At 34.6% G+C, this 18,846-nt stretch overlaps 2 protein-coding genes and 2 non-coding genes across 4 annotated transcripts; 2 read left to right on the forward strand and 2 right to left on the reverse strand.

Annotated features, from left to right (window-relative positions):
* Nucleotides 1–337: 337 nt before the first annotated feature.
* Nucleotides 338–11,205, forward strand: LOC103492850 (homeobox protein LUMINIDEPENDENS). The gene is made up of 13 exons (XM_008453394.3): nucleotides 338–653; nucleotides 1,546–1,573; nucleotides 1,662–1,792; nucleotides 2,131–2,579; nucleotides 2,713–2,806; nucleotides 3,259–3,352; nucleotides 3,796–3,925; nucleotides 4,002–4,053; nucleotides 4,136–4,176; nucleotides 4,257–4,345; nucleotides 5,581–6,012; nucleotides 9,050–9,579; nucleotides 10,024–11,205. The coding sequence occupies exons 1-13, from the start codon at nucleotides 480–482 to the stop codon at nucleotides 10,996–10,998; spliced, it is 3,219 nt and encodes a 1,072-aa protein (XP_008451616.2). The 5' UTR covers nucleotides 338–479; the 3' UTR covers nucleotides 10,999–11,205.
* A 1,435-nt stretch (nucleotides 11,206–12,640) lies between these two features.
* Nucleotides 12,641–17,484, forward strand: LOC103492849 (metal tolerance protein C1). Its single transcript, XM_008453393.3, has 12 exons — nucleotides 12,641–13,217; nucleotides 13,515–13,584; nucleotides 14,252–14,349; nucleotides 14,576–14,736; nucleotides 15,097–15,212; nucleotides 15,573–15,669; nucleotides 16,041–16,125; nucleotides 16,307–16,369; nucleotides 16,457–16,562; nucleotides 16,684–16,829; nucleotides 16,931–17,022; nucleotides 17,159–17,484. The coding sequence occupies exons 1-12, from the start codon at nucleotides 12,864–12,866 to the stop codon at nucleotides 17,274–17,276; spliced, it is 1,506 nt and encodes a 501-aa protein (XP_008451615.2). The 5' UTR covers nucleotides 12,641–12,863; the 3' UTR covers nucleotides 17,277–17,484.
* Nucleotides 17,485–17,902: 418 nt separating this feature from the next.
* LOC127144341 (small nucleolar RNA Z155) lies at nucleotides 17,903–17,978 on the reverse strand. The gene has a single exon (XR_007815997.1). It is a non-coding gene; the product is annotated as a small nucleolar RNA Z155 (small nucleolar RNA).
* An 87-nt stretch (nucleotides 17,979–18,065) lies between these two features.
* LOC127144337 (small nucleolar RNA R41) lies at nucleotides 18,066–18,160 on the reverse strand. Its single transcript, XR_007815993.1, has one exon. It is a non-coding gene; the product is annotated as a small nucleolar RNA R41 (small nucleolar RNA).
* Nucleotides 18,161–18,846: the final 686 nt, after the last annotated feature.

An 18,846-nucleotide genomic window follows, 5' to 3' on the forward strand; every position in this document is an offset into this window, starting at 1 on the left:
AAAAAAATAAAATTTCAACATAAGACCAAAACGAAAACAAAATGAAATTTCAAAAATAAAATTTGTAATTTATTATATTACTTTTTATAAAGTGTAAATATTTTATCAAATATTCTATTTTATATAATTTCTTTTTATTTCGATAAGGTGAAATGAAATCATATCGAAAAAAAACATTTTTAAAAAGAAAGAGAAAACTTAAAACAAAAAAACGCGCGAAAATATTGTGAAAGCGTGCGATGAGTTCCCACGTGTGGGAAATTGGGTTGTAATTTGCTGCTTCGTTAGTATAATACTTAAATACGCAATCCTCTTTCTCTTCTCAATCTCTCTCTCTCTCTCCTCTTTCCTTAAGCTTTTCTTATTATCAAAATGCCTTTTTCACCTCGTTCCAGGCCCTAATTTATCCTTCCTTTTCATGTTTTAATGCTTATTTTTTGTTCAATTTTCGTTCAGAAATTCAATATTTCTGGTCGACAATGGAGGTTTTGAAAGATGATTTCTCCAATTTGGAAATTGGGACTTCCTTCGACTCCTTTCAGAAGTTTTTGGACTCCCAAAAGGATCTCTTTCGCTCCCAGGTCGATCAGCTCCAATCAATTGTCGTCACCCAATGCAAACTCACTGGCGTCAACCCGCTTTCTCAAGAGATGGTGCGTTTTTTCCTTCTTCTTCTTTGTATTCAATTTTTACCCTTCAAATTTGTTTTTCAAATCGAAGTCCTAAATGGGTGCTAACCAGTTTCCGTTTTAGGGATAATGGTTATGAACTTGTGTACTGTTCTCTTTGTATAATCGTACTTTTTTTTTCTTAAGTGCAATCGTATAGGGGGTGGTGGCGGGAAGAATTTGGATTTCAATTTAGATTTGATTGCCCCTTTGTTTATTATCATTGTGCTTTCTTTCTGGGGTATGTGAAATTTACGTCGTTTCGCGCTTTCCAGTAATGGATGGGATGCCTTGTTGGCAAGTTGATCGACATATTAGTCTACTAGTTCAGTGTGGAAGACGGTATTTGTTTGAAATATTTTTATGAGTACCATCTGTAGCTGTATTTTGTATGAAAGGTGGTTTTTTTTTACGTGCTTTCCTGTTGGTGGTTGAAAGGAGAAGCTAAATTTTACTTTCGAAGTATGCCATTAAAGTTCTTTTGTGGTCTTTTTGGTTAGGAAAGTTCTTTGAAGACAACGGGTTTTCTTTTGATAGTTCTTATTGGCCCCGGTGGAGTGTTCTATACAAATTTATATATATTTTTTTGAAAATCATACCGTTTTCTGATGGACCTAGATTGGTGAGGGTTCCCTCGACCACTGGCCTCTAAGTCGTTGTACATTATTAATTTTCTGAATGTTTACTTTCTTATTAAAGAAACCTTTGCCCTGTGTCAATTTATCTTTTTACTTCTCCCACCATGCAATTTGGCATGGTTGCGATTTGTTGAGATTTAAAAGTTAGGTTACATGGTCATCTTTTAGGTGCATGACAGTTCTATTTGATTACTGACTTTAAAGCCTTTGTTGTTGTTGTTTTTGTTGTCTAAACACAGGCTGCTGGGGCATTGTCAATTACAATTGGTAAATTCTGATGCTGAACTGTTGTTCATTTTGAAAGGTGTTTTCTTTTACTCACTTACAAAATAAGAATCATGTTTTCCATTTTTAGGAAAAAGACCCCGAGACCTGCTCAACCCCAAGGCTGTAAAGTATATGCAAACTGTCTTTTCTATTAAAGATGCACTTAGTAAGAAAGAATCCCGAGAAATCAGTGCCTTATTTGGTGTCAAAGTAACACAGGTTTGATCCTTCTTGTTTTTGAATTGCCAATAATTTAATTTGATAGTTTTGTTTTGATTGGGTTTATGCCGTTTCCTTTTCTGTTTAATAAAAGACAGCTTTCATTAAGTACGAGAGAAAATTACAGCAAATGATTCAACCCAAAAGAGTCGAAGATTACAAGTTCCAATTATTGGGCAATAAAAAAAAGTAATGAACTATAATTACAGAAAGAGAGGAAATATTAGAAAGCTCGAATGGGAGATAAAAAATGAACTAGAACCATCATTCTATATTATGTCTAAAGATGTTCATTGAAAAATTTTGGTTGTTTATATTCCGTGTTTGCTGGTTGTTAGGTTCGTGATTTTTTTAATAGTCAACGTTCAAGGGTGAGGAAACTTGTTCGTGTGTCACGGGAAAAATCCATTCAATCTAATTCTTGCAAACAACTTGAAGTTGGAGGGATTGTAACAAACAATGACCCGAGTATCCCAATTGATGCAGTTCCCTTGAACACTGATGCAGTGGTTCCTTTGAACGCTGATGCACCAATGCCATTGAACTCTGAAGCTCCAGTTCCTTTGAATTTTGATACACCAGTTCCCTTAAACACTATCGAACCCAGTAATGTTGATAATGGACCATCCTGTTCAACACAGGATAGTGAACTATCTGGCATAGATGGTGTAGACAAACATTTTGTTCAAACTATATTCAGTATGATGCAGAAAGAAGAAACATTTTCTGGTCAGGTTAAATTGATGGAATGGATCTTGCAGATACAAAATTCTTCAGTTCTATGTTGGTATTATTCAAATTACTCATTTGATTGGGCGTCTGTTTTTTTTGTTTTGTTTTGTTTTGCTTTGTTTTGTTTTGTTTTGTTTTTGTTTTGATCTCCAATTTCCTCACCCTGCTATCTATTTGGATTGTTTTAGGTTTTTGACTAAAGGTGGTGCTATTATTCTAGCAACTTGGTTAAGTCAAGCTGCTGCTGAAGAACAAACAAGTCTCCTTTATGTAATTCTTGAGGTAATTGGAGCTCATTTGTACCGTTGTGTGTCTCCTCTTTGCAAAGAATTTTGTCTAACATACAGTAGTATTTTAGTCCTTTGATGCGCAAATGAAAGTTTTTGACTGACTTGCACGTCACCCATTTAGCTTATGTGTTATTGTGTTTCTGGTTATGTATATAGCTACCTTTTGGATTGCATATAACCTTAACGTTGCTCGTATATTCATAAGTAACATCATTGTTCAATTTCTCAACAATTTTGTTTTCCCAAATTGAAGAATTATTACCTATAAATATATTTTTTTTGATGGCTGTTGATTCTCAATTCTTTCATTTAAATTCCCCTCCTCCTAGATTAGGAAGTAGTTTGTAGCTTCCAACCCAGTGACCATGAAAACGTTCAGGAAATTTTGCATTTAAATAAAGAAGCTCTGCATTACAAGTAATTGGTTTTTATCATTATTTGCAGGTTTTTTGTCATTTGCCTTTACACAAGGCTCTTCCTGTACATATTTCAGCGATACTTCAAAGTGTTAATTACTTGCGATTTTACAGAACTTCAGGTACGATTTTGTTATCTGGTGTTTCTTTTTTGCTATCTTCTCTGTTATCTGTTGGGCGGTATCATTTTTTGAACTACAATTAGATATGATCTTACATTAAACATTCCAACTGGCACCTTTATGTTCATTGCTCATATCTCATCATGGCAGATATATTTTTCTAAATTGCTCATGTACATCTTATATTACTTTGCATGGCTATTTTCTCGTTTATTGAGTTTCTAGACTTTTACTTTTTGTTGTATGTGATGGAGGAGTTCCTTTAGAAATATTTGTTGCAATTCTTTTTCTGGTTGTTGGTGAACTGATGATTTTGCTTCATATGGAAAATTTGTAACATCTATGAGCTTCAGAATTTCTGTTTGGCTACTGAATATCTGTTTGTATATATCTATTCTGCTCCTGTGAAATTTTTGAGTCTCATTTTCTGACTTGAAGATCAGACATATCAAACAGGGCAAGGATTTTATTGTCAAGATGGAGCAAATTGTTGGCAAGATCTCAAGCGTTAAAGAAACCCAATGGCGTCAAACTCTTGACCAATGCACAAACAGATATGATTCTGAAACAGAGGCAAGTAAATATGTTTAACTTATCTATATGTTCGTAGAAATTCATTTGTCTCATCATGTAGTCATATTCTTTGCAGTATTGGAGACATCATGTCTGATGAATCATGGAGATCGAATATTGACATGCCTGTAAGTTATTTGGCTATCCAAATTTAATTTTCTAAGAACTTTATAATATTTTGGAATTTCATCAACTCTTTCTGCTGTGCAGGAAAATTTTGTCACTTCAAACGTAAATGCAGACAACATGAGGTATGAATGTGATTAAATAGCATTGAAATCCTACAAGGTTAATGTTTTTGTCTGCCTACTGATGGTGTTTTCTCCTTCAGGAAACCAGAATCTCATCAAGCATTGAAACTTCTGCCAGCCTCTTCGGACGATTTGAATCGGAAGAATGTCCTCGGTCTATCTTCATCCAGTATCCTTAGAACAGACTGTGTGACTTTTTAATATTAATTCTTTTTTCTTTTTAATGATTTACGTTGGCCAATCTGAGTATAGTTGAAGTGTATTTTTACTTGCTAATGTTGGAAACTTTCCATTTTGATTGATAATAGGTTCAATGATTGGTCGAGAATGAAACATTCTTCTTATGTATGCACCAAAAAGTCAGATACAGTTATTTGAAAGAAGAAACAAACTCATAAATCTTTAATCAAACCATGGATACAAAGGGTATGATTCCCCACAACAAACTAAACCCATTTGAACGACCATAACTCACCAAAAAAGCTCTCCAGTTAGATTGATAATGAAAGAAGTATAATTAGATAAACATTTAGTAAGAGAACAGTATGAACTTTAGCCAACTTAAAGTCTTCTTCCTATCCCAACTCTCCAACCACCAAGCTGGATAGTGTTACCCACAAATTTTCTTTCCCATAACCTTTGACCATTCAATAGCTGTTAAATATGGCCTTCCACCTCTTCACCAAAGACCCAGGATACTGAAATTGTTGGCATTACTGTAGTGTAGCAAAAAAAAAAAAAAAAAGAAAGAAAAAGAAAAAGAAAAGGTTTGTATGAAAGAACAGCAGAAAAATAAAAGGGTTGTTTGGCTGTATTTATTACAAACTATTTTGTAGGCTAATATTTTTAAATTAAAGCTCAACACTATCGTCTTTGGGATACGGAAAAAAAAATGAGTTGGCCAGTGGGAAACTAGAAAGTACTAGATAAGCCAAAGCCAGGCGTCCTCTTTTTGAAATATTGGGATTCGTCCAGTTCTCCAATTTTCTTAAAACTTTTTGTTTAATTTATTTTCATTTTCTGGAAATCAACCCACTTCTGGGTCATGGATTTGTATACGCATGGAGGATACAATTTTTCCTCTCGTGAGTCATTAATTGGTTTTTGGTAAATTTGTTTTAGTGTAATATTGATTGTACTTCGCCCTTAGTTCACTGAAAATCATGTGACTTTCATTTTATCATGTTGTGCTTGAACTTTCTTCTTTACGCTGTTGCTATTTGATTGTTCCAGAGTAATTCTGGGTATACCGAAAAATAAGATTTTCTTTGTTGCACTATGGACATTATTGAATTACTTTTGACATCAACAATCAAAGGTTCACCTGAATAGTAATGATTTTGCATGATAAATCCATTTTGGTAAATGGAGAGTGTAAAATTAATTTCCTTAGCTGGTCAATAGGATTCAGAGAACGCAGAAAAGTTCAAATGGTAGAACAGCCCGATCAGAAAATTGCTGGAAGAAATTCACAGGCTCAAAGACCTTCTCCTGCGAGTCAAGGTCGGCCAATGTCTACCGATGATATTCAGAAAGCAAAAATGCGAGCACAATTCATGCAGAACAAGTATGGGAAGACGGGTGCATCTAATGGACGTACGGTTGTGAAGTCTGTAAATGTAAATAAACCATTACATATAGTTTCCGGTGCCTCGTCTCCAGCATCTAAAGTCTCTCTTCTTCCCAAATTTGAGGACCAGAAAAAAGCTGTGGCACTGTTTCCAAAGATCACTAATAAGGTTGAAACCCCACTTCATTCAAAGATTGAAATGGACTTCAAGGATTCGCTTGGGGAGAAATGTAAGAAGGTCCAGATCCAATGGCGGATGCCACCAGGTTCGTTTTCTTCAACACTATGCTTTCTTTAATACAATATATTCAATTGTAAAACAATAGCATAGACCCTGGTTGATTGGGTTAGACTTGGAGATGCCACTTAGAAGCAACTATGTTGACTCAGTATATAACATAACGTATAACGTTGATGCTGTCTTTCCCGGTAAAACTAGACATATTACGTGACATTGTGAACCCAAATGTCCTACAAAATAAATGAAGCTACCCAAACAGAAAAGTCCTGTAATTCGAAAGAGTTAGAGGCTCTTCTCCTCTCACTTAAGGATAAATTAGCTACTTCCAACTATCCTAACACAAGCAAATTAAAGGTTTTATTTAAACCGTGTTCATGGCTTAAAAGTGTATCTTAATGCCTGGATATCAACGAAACTTCAAGATTATTTCACACAATACAGAGTCCTCTTTACCCCTACGTTGTGCAGTTCCCTTGTAAATTGGATTTAAAAACTAGTTGGTCATGTATGCTTTAAAGCCGATGCTGGGCCTATGGATAACCCACCAACTTTTGATGTCCATATACTCGTTCACATGGAGATATTTTACCAAGGTCTAGGTCCTTGTGGGGAAATTACCCAGCCCCGTATTAGTTTTTGTGCTATCTTACTCTGTAGAAATTTGTTTTGAAGTAATTTCATTCTTTTCCTACATTTTCAAAACTTCTTTTTTTCTTTTTTGGTAGTGGCACCTAAATTCTTGTTCATTTTTTGTTTGTTTTTTTTACCAGTTTAACAGTTTATTTAGATCTTTAGCAGTTTTTTTTTATTATTATTAAAAATATCTGTATTTTAATAAATATTAGTCAGCAAAATTATCAAAAATAAGTTTCATATGTGATTATATTACTATTTTTTATTGCTATGGTGTTGTATAGAATGTTGAACTTTAAGTTCTAATGAATAAATGGAGTGCTATTCTTGTTTCAATCAATAGGATTTTGGCGAACCATAGCATGTGCTGGTGTCGTTTCTGTGTCCGTCGCAATATGATGTGGAACATGATCACATATCATTGGTTGGAAAACAATTCTTGAAATGTTCTTTTTTAAGTATGTCCAAATAATTTTCTAGAGGATATTTATACTTGATCTCTGAAAGCCCCGACCACCCTTAGGGTTATACTAGTACATTCGATTAACGAACTGCACAGTTTTCCACAAGAAAAAGGAGAATCAGGTCCTGTATTATGAACGATTTTTGTACGTTATAACTGATGTCTTAGATGCACTTACTAGTTACAGCGGACATTTTTTTACTGACAATCTGTTTTCAAGTTTTTGTTGAATCAAACAAAATTTCCATTTGATAACCCGTCCAGGTTGGTATCCGTATTCAAAACACGTATAAATGGAACTATAAGACATGTGACATCCACTTTATTCATTCCATCAGATTTAGATGACAGCTGCAAGCTAAGTATTAAAAAGAAATACAAAACCAATTCTAATGCATGGAGATTTTCATTTTGGTTTCTTTGCCTTTTCCCCTCACTGAAATTATGAAAGGGTCTTTGTCACTAGTCACTCTACCTCATTCGGCATACTTGCAATTGCACATTTCCCTGCAAATGGGCTGACCAGATTCCAACCTTGCAAACGTCCAAGGAGATCAATTACTGGGTTGAAATCCTTAAGAGTAAACTGCAACGTTAACTGGAGTCATTTCGTGCTCTTTCACGTTTCTATTTTTTATGCTTATGGCGTTTGTTTTCGAAGAACTGTTTTATTAGTGGTCCGATACAAATGTTAATGTAGCATTTTGGACATGTCTTCGTTATTTGGTGTTTGAGAACATTGCAGAAGCTGCTCCTTATATGCAGGGAATTGTATCACAAGTTTTCTCTATGATGGAGATTTTTGTTGTTTATTTATTGTTGAGAGTCTACAACTTTTATTCTTTTATTTCAAAGGACAACCCAAAAGAGATGGTAGATGTGATTCGTCTAGAAGCAAAAATGGAAGAAATACGGCTTTATCTATTGATCGTAGAGTAACAAATATATTTATATATATGTATAAGTACATCACTTTTATCAAGCAACTTAGGATCTCTTTTTTATGCAGGGGAGATGTCTTTGAATTTATCTCTTAGATGTCCAAATTGTCCAAGGACATTGAGTGCAGGGGTCACTTGTCTGTAATAGTCGTAGGGGGTGTGGTTTGGTGTGTGCATGGAAGTTATGTAATAGGCCAATTCTGCTATGATGGAAAAGTAGAATTTTATTACACTCAGTAATTGAAGCCTTAACGGTTTCCCTAGATCTTGGCTGTGGTATCTTCAACAAACCAGCTGATTAATCTCAACCCATTCCCTATATAAAGGAAGATAGCAAGAAAAAATCAATGACATTTTCTTAGTACAATACGATGGATTGTGATTATGATAAGCTAGTTTCCTGGCTTAATTTTGGAAATGTGGTGTGAATGTGTGATTGAGGCATACCTTTTACATAAGTTTGAACTGTCTTTTTTTGACCAAAGGTTCTAATTGCTTGTAACAACATCGAATGAACAGAGCAGTGAAATAATCAAGAGAATTTCAAAATAGTGTTTTCCTTTTGCAAAAACTGGTACTCAATACAGGAAAATATGTCAAGTGGCCGCAAGGTCTACACAACAATGTAATGTTGCCTGCAGTTGAACTTCAATGACAGTATATTAACAATGCTAAATCGGAGTTGCGGTGTTTTTTCTACTCTTGTGAACTTGTACATGCGAAGAACTTTCTGTCAATTAACAAACCATCATATGAAATGAACGAGTGTTTTCTGTTTAGTAAAAGAAATCAAAAACAGATTCAGTCGTTCTTTGAAGAGTTATTTCAGTTCACCAGTTTTCTGCAATCAGTAGTTCAATCTACATTCTTCATTCTGTATCACGTTTAACCTCAATTCATCTCAGTTTTTTTAAGTTCATAACTGACCAAAGATATTTTTTGTCAATTCAGTGGATTTACTTTGGTTGTATATCTTTCTTGCTTATAATTTCACAGATGTCCTCATTTTATTTCTATGTATGCAGAAATGAAACTCAATGATCTCTGGAGGGTAGGTGATGGAGAGAATAGTAAAGAAGCTGGATTCCAAAAAAATAGGAACTCTAGAGAGAAGGAAACTTTCTACCAGACCATTCTTGACATACCTTCAAATCCCAAGGAGCCATGGGACCTTGAAATGGACTATGATGACTCTTTGACTCCTGAAATTCTGACTGAGCAATTGCCTGACAATGAAAGTTCAGAAGCAGAGGTTCGTAACCATGTGGTGGATGCTGCTGTTCCATCAGAGGTGATCTCATCTCAAGATCTCAAGCCAAATGCAGCTGAGCCAGATCTGGAATTACTTGCTGTACTTTTGAAAAATCCAGAATTAGTTTATGCTCTAACTTCTAGCCAAGCTGGTAGTTTGCCTACAGAGGAAACCGTACAATTGTTGGATATGATTAAAGCAGGTGGGGCTGGTAATTTAGGCGGCGTTACTAGGATGGAGAAGACGGTGGAGAAAGTTGAAGTCTCTCTTCCATCTCCAACTCCTTCAAGTAATGCTGGAACGGTGCGTGATTTAGGCTCATTTTGCTGCTGTTGCAAAAGTACATGCAAGACTGTTGTTTATATTTTGTGCTTAGAAGATTATTATCCATTTCATCGTCAAATTTGGGGAGCAAATAGCACCTTCTTTTGTTTATTTATTTATTTCTGTCCCAATATTTATTTCAATCTCACCCCTCCCCTGCGTGTACGTGGTTCCGAGTCATATCAATGATTATTGGGTCTTCCTACACCTCTCATTTTCAATGATGAATTGGGTACCGCTTGATCGATCTTTTTAGAAGATTCTTATTTCTGAGTTTCTCACTCCATAGCATTCAGCTCTTGACAGAGATTTTGATTTCTGAAACAAATTTTTTTCAATTATAAATATTGAGAATGCAAAAACTAAAAGTTATTTGAAAATTCAGTATTTGCTGATGATGGTTTTTTCCCCTTAAACTTACAGAGCGGATGGAAACCAGCAGCGTTGAGGAATCCTTTTTCCCAGCGAGATTCCATTGCAGAAAGCAGGGTCGCACTCTCGCCCCCACCGGTTGATACTTCAAGCATTGCAGCATCACGTATCGTTACACCGAACCAACAACACACAGCGCCACCAGTGTCCCACCAGCTTCCTGCATCAGTTTCTCAATATTCACATTCACAAACTATGATCAACGGGTGCCAATCCCATCATGTAATTCATTCTCATCAACACCAACAGGGCGTTGTAAACTCTCCGAATGTTCAGAACCCGGAAACAGCCCTGCCATTGAGGGGTTTCCCTATCAACAATCAATCCTTAGTTAATCATTTAACATCAGCTGCCTCTTCAGCGAGGATTGAAGGTCGGAATATCGTTAAACCTTCATTTACATCAAACATACCAGAAAGAATACCAATGTCATTCCAATCGCCTCCTTCCCCAACCCCTACACAAATGCCACCAATTCAACAGCAAAGACAACAACCGCAATTACAACCATTTCGGTCCGAGCATCCGCTTCTGCATCCGCATCATCAAACTCGTGTAAATATCTCTTTACCACCAGCTGAGAAATCAGCCCCTAGTTTAGGTTCTTGGAGACCAAGACAGCAGGATATTAGTTCTCACTATAACAACTCTGGAGTATCAGCTAACCAAAATAATGACAGTAAATTTGTTGGAGGAGGATCCATGGGAGTGGGAAGAGGAGGAGGCCCTTCATGGGGAAGAAATGAATTTGAATCATGGAGTCCTGAAAACAGTCCAGTAAGAAACCAAGAATACAACAGGCCTGACAAAGGCTTTTCAGAGCCCAGAATCAATTCTGGAAGAAGCTATGGGCCTATTGACAACAACCAGCAACAACAGCAGAGGCAAAGGAGTCCTTATGGATATAATAGAGAACAAAACAGATATGGAAACAACAACAGAAGATGGCGTGATAGACAATATTGAAACTGTGATGAAAATTGTTGTTTGAGTAAAAGATGATGAGATTTTCCCCACTCATAAAGGAGCTGATGCTTTTGGTTTTGGGCGTTGAAAATGGGTTTAAAAAGCATTGAATAAGAGCTTCTCCTTGGTGTTCTGTATTTTGCAAGTTTTTTCTTCCTATACTTTCAAGGCCCCATTGAAGAATGAAAATAACACAAATTCACAACAGCTGACTGTTACCAGAAGTATGCTCCCTTTTTCTAAAAAAAAAAAAAATTAAAAATAGGGGCTTTGGCTTTTGACCTGTAGAATTTAGTTTCATGAGCTTGGGGTTTGAGGTGGGGGGAAGGGGAGGAAAGGGAAGGATTTCATTTTTCAATATCAATTATTATTAGTGTTACTTTCTCGTCTTTGAAAGTGTGTTGATGAGTTCATAGATCTTCCAATTTTCTATCTACATTTGAATGAGGCTTCAGCAATTTATTAATTTCCAATTCCTACCATGAAATGTAACTTATCTTTTTCTAGATGTTGAATTTCATCCTCAAATGGATATATTTATATTAAGAAGATATCTTAAAACATAATTATAAATAAAAATAAAGGGAAAAAAGCCTATATTTATTTTATTTTCTATTTTTGGAAGGAAACAAAACAAAGAACAGAAGTTGAAAAAGCATAGTTTGATCAAGATGGAAACATTGGAAAGCATCCTTTCAAAAACAAAACAATAAAATCGAAAGAGCACAATAGGCCTATTTCTCAACTGATTAGTCACATTTCAAAAAAGTGTGTCGTTGTTCATACTAAACGAAAGTATGTTAACAAAATTCATGTACATGTATGTATACATGTACATGTATGTATGTATATATGTGTATGTATATATTTTTCAATTAGATTTATTCACCAATTTACGTAAAATACATGATATATGATACATCCATACCTCTTTTAAATATAACAATCAACTTGTTTTCTTTTCAATAGAAATATGTTCTTTCAGTTTGCATCTTTTTGGGAGAGATTTCTGAGTTTGCATGACAATTGTTGGGCATGCAATTAAAAGTGTATAAGCGTTCTAAATATAATATTGAAATTTGTAAGAATTAAACAAAATTGAAATTTGTAGAGATGAACCTTACAAGACATGACATGATCTCCTCTCTTAAATTTGTTCAATTTTAATTTATTTTAAAATTTCAATCTTAATTTCTATATTTTAAATAAAAAAAATGATTGCAATTGACAAAACTATTAAAATATTTACAAAATATAACAAACTTTTAAATTCTATTGATGATACTATCGGTATCTATTCATACTAATGATCGATTTTTATCAATGTGTATTGTTGTCAACGATATATTATAATAAAAATATCTATTAATGTAATCTAAAAATGTGATATACTTTATAAATATTTTGATAAGCCTTACTATTCTTAAAATGTCTCTTTGATAATTCTCTTTTTTTAAAGTTAATATTTTTATCTAAAATTTACATTACAAAAAGTCATAAATAATATTGGTTCCAGAGTGAATATTTTGTCAATTTTTTTTTTTTAAAATTTTTAAAACAATTTTTACATATAAAGTTTTCGTTGAAATTATAATAATTAAAATTGATAGCTTTAAGTATAGATGCCAAAATAATAATTAAAAAAAATAAAAAGAAAACAGCATGATCGGTGGAGACACGAAGGTTCTGAACAGAGGAACAAGATTCCATTTTTCTCACAAATCTGTACAGAATCAGTGCTTCTACTCTGTTCCATTTAGTCTTTGTTTCATTTCTTCGACTTCCATTCACAAAATTGTGAAATTAAACATCACAAAGCCTCTGATCATCAAAATCCACCACTTCCCCACCAAAAACCCATTAAAATGGGATACAGATTCCACCGTCTCAATCCCATGCTTCAATCCTTCTATTCCAGGATTTCCCCACCAACCCGCAACGAATTTCATTCAATTCCCTCATTTCAATCTCTCAATCTACATCCCCAAATCACATTACTAGGAATCTATGATGATCCCAAGAGCAAAATCTGCAGAAGGTGGCATTTGGGTCACTCGCACCGCCATGACGATGATCATCGATTTGGCCAAGAGGGTGAGAATATTTTCAAGTTGGGTCTTGGAGCTGACATTGGATTGGCTGTGGGGAAGGCTGTGACGGGCTATTTATCAGGAAGCACAGCTATTATTGCTGATGCGGCTCATTCGGTTTCTGATGTGGTAATTTTGGCTTTCTTGGGTTATCTTTTTGATTTAGCTTTTGAAGCTGTGGTTACTGCTCCAACCCTTTAATCGAGTTTATATATCTTGTAATATTCAAAATTCTTGATGTGGACTGAATCCACAGGAACATTGACTTCTATCGAGTTTTAGCTTTTAAGAATTACTTCTTAGCTCAGCCTGATGATGGATGGATGAAAAGATACAAATTTGTTTTTTCTGTTCTTGGACTTCTACGTATTTACTTGTATGAAAAGATCCAAATATATTTGGTAACTATATACCTGTACATTTCAGGTTCTTAGTGGCGTTGCTTTATGGTCATTTAAAGCTGGGAAAGCTCCCAAAGACAAGGAGCATCCATATGGTCACTCTTGATTTGTACCTACATGCTACTCCATTGTTCTCTCCATATATTATGAACTCTCTGCATAATGGTTTTATAGCCTTGGTTGTAATTTCCAAACCTATGAGAAAAATATGACCGTATGTTAATATTATCGAGTCATGTACTGCCTCCATCTCCCTTTTGCTTTTGAATTTGTTTCATCTCATTTTTAGGATTTCTCAAACTAAGCACTTCAAAATCTGAATTGAGAAGAACGATCACTTCCAAGCATATTCTTTTGTCTTTAGATCTAAGACCTTCCATGCTCTTGTTATATCTCTTCATATGGAAATGGTTGATCTTTGGGTTTATAAACAAATGTATCTTTAGAGTAGACTCTTTAATAACTTAGGTTTCATGAAATCCTGATAAAAGTTGTATTTGTGTAATATCTAGTTATTACAGTGAAGTTTTTGACCATCCAGTAATGCTTGATTAGTTGATTTACTAAAAAGGGCTAGGGGTTCTGCATGGTTTTACTCCTACTCTTCATTGCCTCTTTTTTTCAAATTTGAAAACTTTTTTGTTTTTTCCCTGTCAAATATAACTTTATCAAAGTGATATTCTTTGTCTGGAAGTTATAATTTAGAGCTTGCTCTCATTTTCACTTCTCTTTTATGAACTCTTCTCTATCATATATTCTCAGGACATGGTAAATTTGAGACTCTGGGAGCCCTTGGAATCTCTACCATGCTCTTAGCAACTGCTGGTGGCATTGCTTGGCATGCTTCTGAACTTTTACTGGTATGTTTGATTTTAAATTTGCTTCCGATTGATTTCAAAGGTTTAAGTAATAGATGTGTCTTCTTAATTTTTAGAACCTAGCTGTTATACTATCAGAATCCCAATGTTTTCAAGGTTTGAGGAATCTTGCATTGTAACTCAATGAAATTTAGTTTACCCCGTATCATTTTTGGATTCTAATATCATGGCTTTACTAACAAGGCCTTCTCTGTTCTCCTGCAAGCAGGGCTTGTTGTCAGCAGCTCCTGAAATAGTCAATCAGCCTTTTGGACTTGAAAGTTTGCATAACCATAGCCATAGCCATGGTGAACATCATCATGGAATTGACATGGATCATCCTATTCTAGCGTTGAATATGACTATTATATCAATATGTATCAAAGAAGGGTACTGAATATGTTCCTTTGATGCCACCCCTTGTTTTAAGAACTAGGGTAGAATTAAAACACTTACTTTACTATGTTCCCCTATTCTAGTTGAGAAAACCAGGAAATAATCAGATATGCCACCCCTTCTTTTACTCTCTAGAGTCCATAAAATTTTCAGCCATTAGTTTTTCATGTGAAGATTTCAGTTTCTCTACCATTCATCTCCATTCAGAAAATTGGCAAACTTAAAGCTATGCTAATTCCTTGTCTCCTAAACTAAAATGGTCATCTCTTTGGCTGTATGCTGCCATATTTCTTCTTCTTGTCACATTTTCCCTCCTAATCTTTTATTTCCTCTGAACCTCTTGTTCTTCAATAGGCTTTACTGGATAACGAAACGAGCTGGGGAAAAACAAGGAAGTGGACTCATGAAAGCAAATGCATGGCATCACCGTGCTGATGCGATATCGTCTGTAGTTGCTCTCATTGGTGTTGGTAAGGAACTAGGTTCTTGTTCCTAACGTTCCTTCCTATTCTAAATGTATGTATGGTTTCGGTAACTCGTAGTCTTGGTGATAAATAGATAAACTATTGTAATCTTAGTGACAAATAGATAACCAACTTCATTTATTTTTGCTCTTTCTTAAATTACCGATCTCCAAAACTTCATCTTATCATCTTCTCACTGTCATATAAGCAAAACTCGGTTATTGCATCTGGAGTTGAACATGTTTGTGACTCCAAAGAGCAACTACATTCATTCTCATCTTTTCTCTTTATAAATTGAAGTTATTTAGTAGTTCTGGCTCTATCATTTCTAAACTATTTTTTTTATGCTGCTTGATTTTAATTCAGGAGGTTCCATCCTTGGGGTGAAGTTTCTTGATCCCTTAGCAGGACTCGTTGTCTCTGGCATGATTCTAAAGGCTGGACTTCAAACTGGACACCAGAGGTATATGTTAAGTTTTAGTTTTTCACTTTTACCTCAAAAACTGCACCACAAAGAGTTTTTCTTGTTGGGCATTCCCTAGGGAATTTCTGACATGTGATACCTAAGAATGATTGATTGTAACAGAACGTTCAAGGGAGTTTTAATTTTGAAACACGACTAAACTTTTCACAAAAACGACCAACATGTAAGAGACAGCAGAAATACAAGACTTCTTGTACTACTTTGAATACGTGTCACTCTACCCAATTCAAATATATTTCTTCTTGGATTGCCCCTTTTGTCGGTGAAGCCTTTAATGTTTCATATATCAAGTGACTCAACCTTAAGATTTCCATATTTCTAATTTTCTTTGTAATTGAATGCAATTATAGCATCTTGGAATTAGTGGATGCTGCAATCCCAGCAGATCAAATTGATCCTTTCAAACAAACAATACTGCAAGTTGAGGGTGTCAAGGTAATTAGAAATTCTCTATAATCTGTAGATAATATGAAGGATAGGATTTTGGCGTTTGGATGGGTATTTGACCAACTAGATGTTGAAAGGCTTGGTGTGATAATTATCCCATTGCAATGCTTTTTGTTCATTTTGAAAATAACTGCCTACAATCCTGCTGAGCTTAAAAATCCATCATTAGGGCTGCCATCGGCTAAGAGGAAGGAGAGCTGGCTCTTCTTTGTATCTTGATGTGCACATCGAGGTTTGTTGTTCTCCAATCAATTACTAACATTTCACTGCCAAATTTGGTTGATGGACTCACTTTTATTTCTTGTTCTTTTGCCTGCAGGTTGATCCTTTTTTGAGTGTCAGTGCAGCCCATTCTATAGGTGAAAATGTTCGTCAAAAGATTCATACTTCCCATCCCGAAGTATCCGAAGTATTTATACATATAGGTACGGAGCTTGGTTCATTCTCTTTTGTATTCATCCAAATTATACTTGAACTGAGTTTTAGGCCTCTATTTCATCTCTGGTAATTTTGCTTCATGCCCTCATTGTCAACAATCCCCTATAGATCCCTCCATATCACATTTTCCACCCAAGTTATCAAACAAGCAGGCAAGTTCAACAGGAACTTCAAATCAAAGTACAAACTTCCTTCTCACTGAGAAGAACATTGAAGCAACCGTTTCCGATATCATCCTGTCAAAATTTCCTGAGGTGAAACTATTTGTTCTAACAATCCCTTCACTAAAGTGTTCAGACCAACTTGTTCATCCATCAATACAACTGCTTTGATTCTGAGCGTGTTTGTTTTTCAGAACATGGTGGTTGAACGAATTACACCCCACTTGTTGCAAGGCAAGATCCTCCTCCAAATCGAGGTCTCGATGCCTCCCGACTTACTAATTCGGTAAAACTCTTGATCCCGACGAACTTCTAATCCTCGATTGGTAACCAATCCAGTTGGCCACAGGATTTATGCTGAATTCTCATAAACATTATCATTGTTCTTTTCTTGATTCTTACTGAATCTCATTATCACTCAGAAATGCGATGGATGTAGCAAAACGAGCAGAAAATGAGATCTTGAAAGCAGATTCTAACATTGTTCATGTTAGCATTCAACTTCGTTTGGGACATCAAATTCCACAACTCAGCCACTAATGACATACCAAAGGGACATTCCATATTACATTGTATACCAATATAATTTATTCTTACTCAAATAAATTTTTGTCACTTAGATTAAGAGAGATACCTTTGCCAATGTTTCAACCAAACAATATTCCCACCCAAATGATTACAATTGTAACTTGTAATTTTGATGTTCTAGACAATTGCAATGCTTAATTCATTTGTTGTATTGTATTTATTCGAATTATATCTCTCTTCTTTTCCCTTAGTTCTATTATACTATATAGTGTTCATCATACTTCACTTTCAACATTTTTCTTTAAAAAATACAAATGTACGTTTCACTTCTAATAATTTTTTAGAAGTTTTTCCAAATGTATTTTCTTCACAAGTTATCCCATATTTTCATAATATTTTCAAAAAGCGTATCTCAATCATCAAAGTAACACTTGCCTTCTAAAATTAATTTTAAGAAACAACTTAGTTACCAACTACAACCTATTAAACTCTACTCACAAAAGCGACTTATCCAAAAAAATTGCATGCCTACATCAATATCCACATCCTTGTTTTAGTTCTGGCTGAAGCAATTTTCAAAACCCAAACCAAATACAAAAGAATTAAAAAAAAAAAACAATGTTGAAGATTTACGGAGCAATTGATCAGATAATTGTAGTCTGAATTTAGAAGTCAACAAGCATAGATTCAGAAAAGATGCTCATCATCTCAATAACTCCATGATAAAACAAAAAAATGCGAATTAGACAAAAAGATTAAAAGAAATAAAGAAAAAAAAAAAAAGAAAGACAAGATGAGAATTTAGGGCTCAGAAGGATCAATTGGTGATTTTCATAATCACATGAAGATGAACTTCCTTCAGAAAATAGGTAGTTTTTCCACATCATTGCCTCATAAAACTCAAAACCCCAAAACAAGAAAACAAAAGAAGAGAAAAATGCAATGAGCGAAATTCGAAGAACGAAGAAATAGATAGAGAGATGGAGCTGATGATCGTAATTGTGGGGTTTAAGGTAGATTTATAGTGAAGTTGTAGGGTTAGGGTTTTCGACTTACTGCGAAACGCTGCGTTTCAAGGATTTGGGCCTGAACCTACTCTCTATAACAAGGCCCAATTAAAATATTTAATCATTTCCTTTTTAACAAAAATAATTTAATAATATATTGAGGTTTTTTCAAGAATAATAAAAAAGTACAAACTATTTATAAGAATAATCGAGTAAGCCGAATAACTCGGACTATCCAACCCATATTATAAGGGTTAGTCTAAAGAAATATTTAGACAAAAGATCTAATTTGATTATGAAATTTCACAAATATATTAAAATAACATTTTTTTTACTTAATTAGGAATTTATATATTTTTAGGATAAGTTTATCTTATTAACCTTAATTGTATAGGAAATTCGTAATTAAGAAGTATTTTTTATCTTATTTACATTATATTTATTATTATGATCTAAAATATAACTTCCTTACTTATATTTTTAATTAATATAAAATCTTTATTATTCCACCAAAAACATTACCTGCATCGCTGCCTGCACTTTATCCAATTTCTCCACCAATTCCATTACATCCT

This window comes from Cucumis melo, chromosome 1 (assembly GCF_025177605.1).
Source record: "Cucumis melo cultivar AY chromosome 1, USDA_Cmelo_AY_1.0, whole genome shotgun sequence".
NCBI classification, from domain to species: domain Eukaryota; kingdom Viridiplantae; phylum Streptophyta; class Magnoliopsida; order Cucurbitales; family Cucurbitaceae; genus Cucumis; species Cucumis melo.

Coding starts and splice junctions, on each gene's coding strand:
- LOC103492850 (XM_008453394.3), top strand. CDS start 480: ATGGAGGTTTTGAAAGATGATTTCTCCAATTTGGAAATTGGGACTTCC. Junction 4,346..5,580: donor CCTCGGTCTATCTTCATCCA/GTATCCTTAGAA, acceptor GCTGGTCAATAG/GATTCAGAGAACGCAGAAAA. Junction 6,013..9,049: donor CCAATGGCGGATGCCACCAG/GTTCGTTTTCTT, acceptor CTATGTATGCAG/AAATGAAACTCAATGATCTC.
- LOC103492849 (XM_008453393.3), top strand. CDS start 12,864: ATGGGATACAGATTCCACCGTCTCAATCCCATGCTTCAATCCTTCTAT. Junction 13,585..14,251: donor AGACAAGGAGCATCCATATG/GTCACTCTTGAT, acceptor ATATATTCTCAG/GACATGGTAAATTTGAGACT. Junction 15,213..15,572: donor AGTTGCTCTCATTGGTGTTG/GTAAGGAACTAG, acceptor ATTTTAATTCAG/GAGGTTCCATCCTTGGGGTG.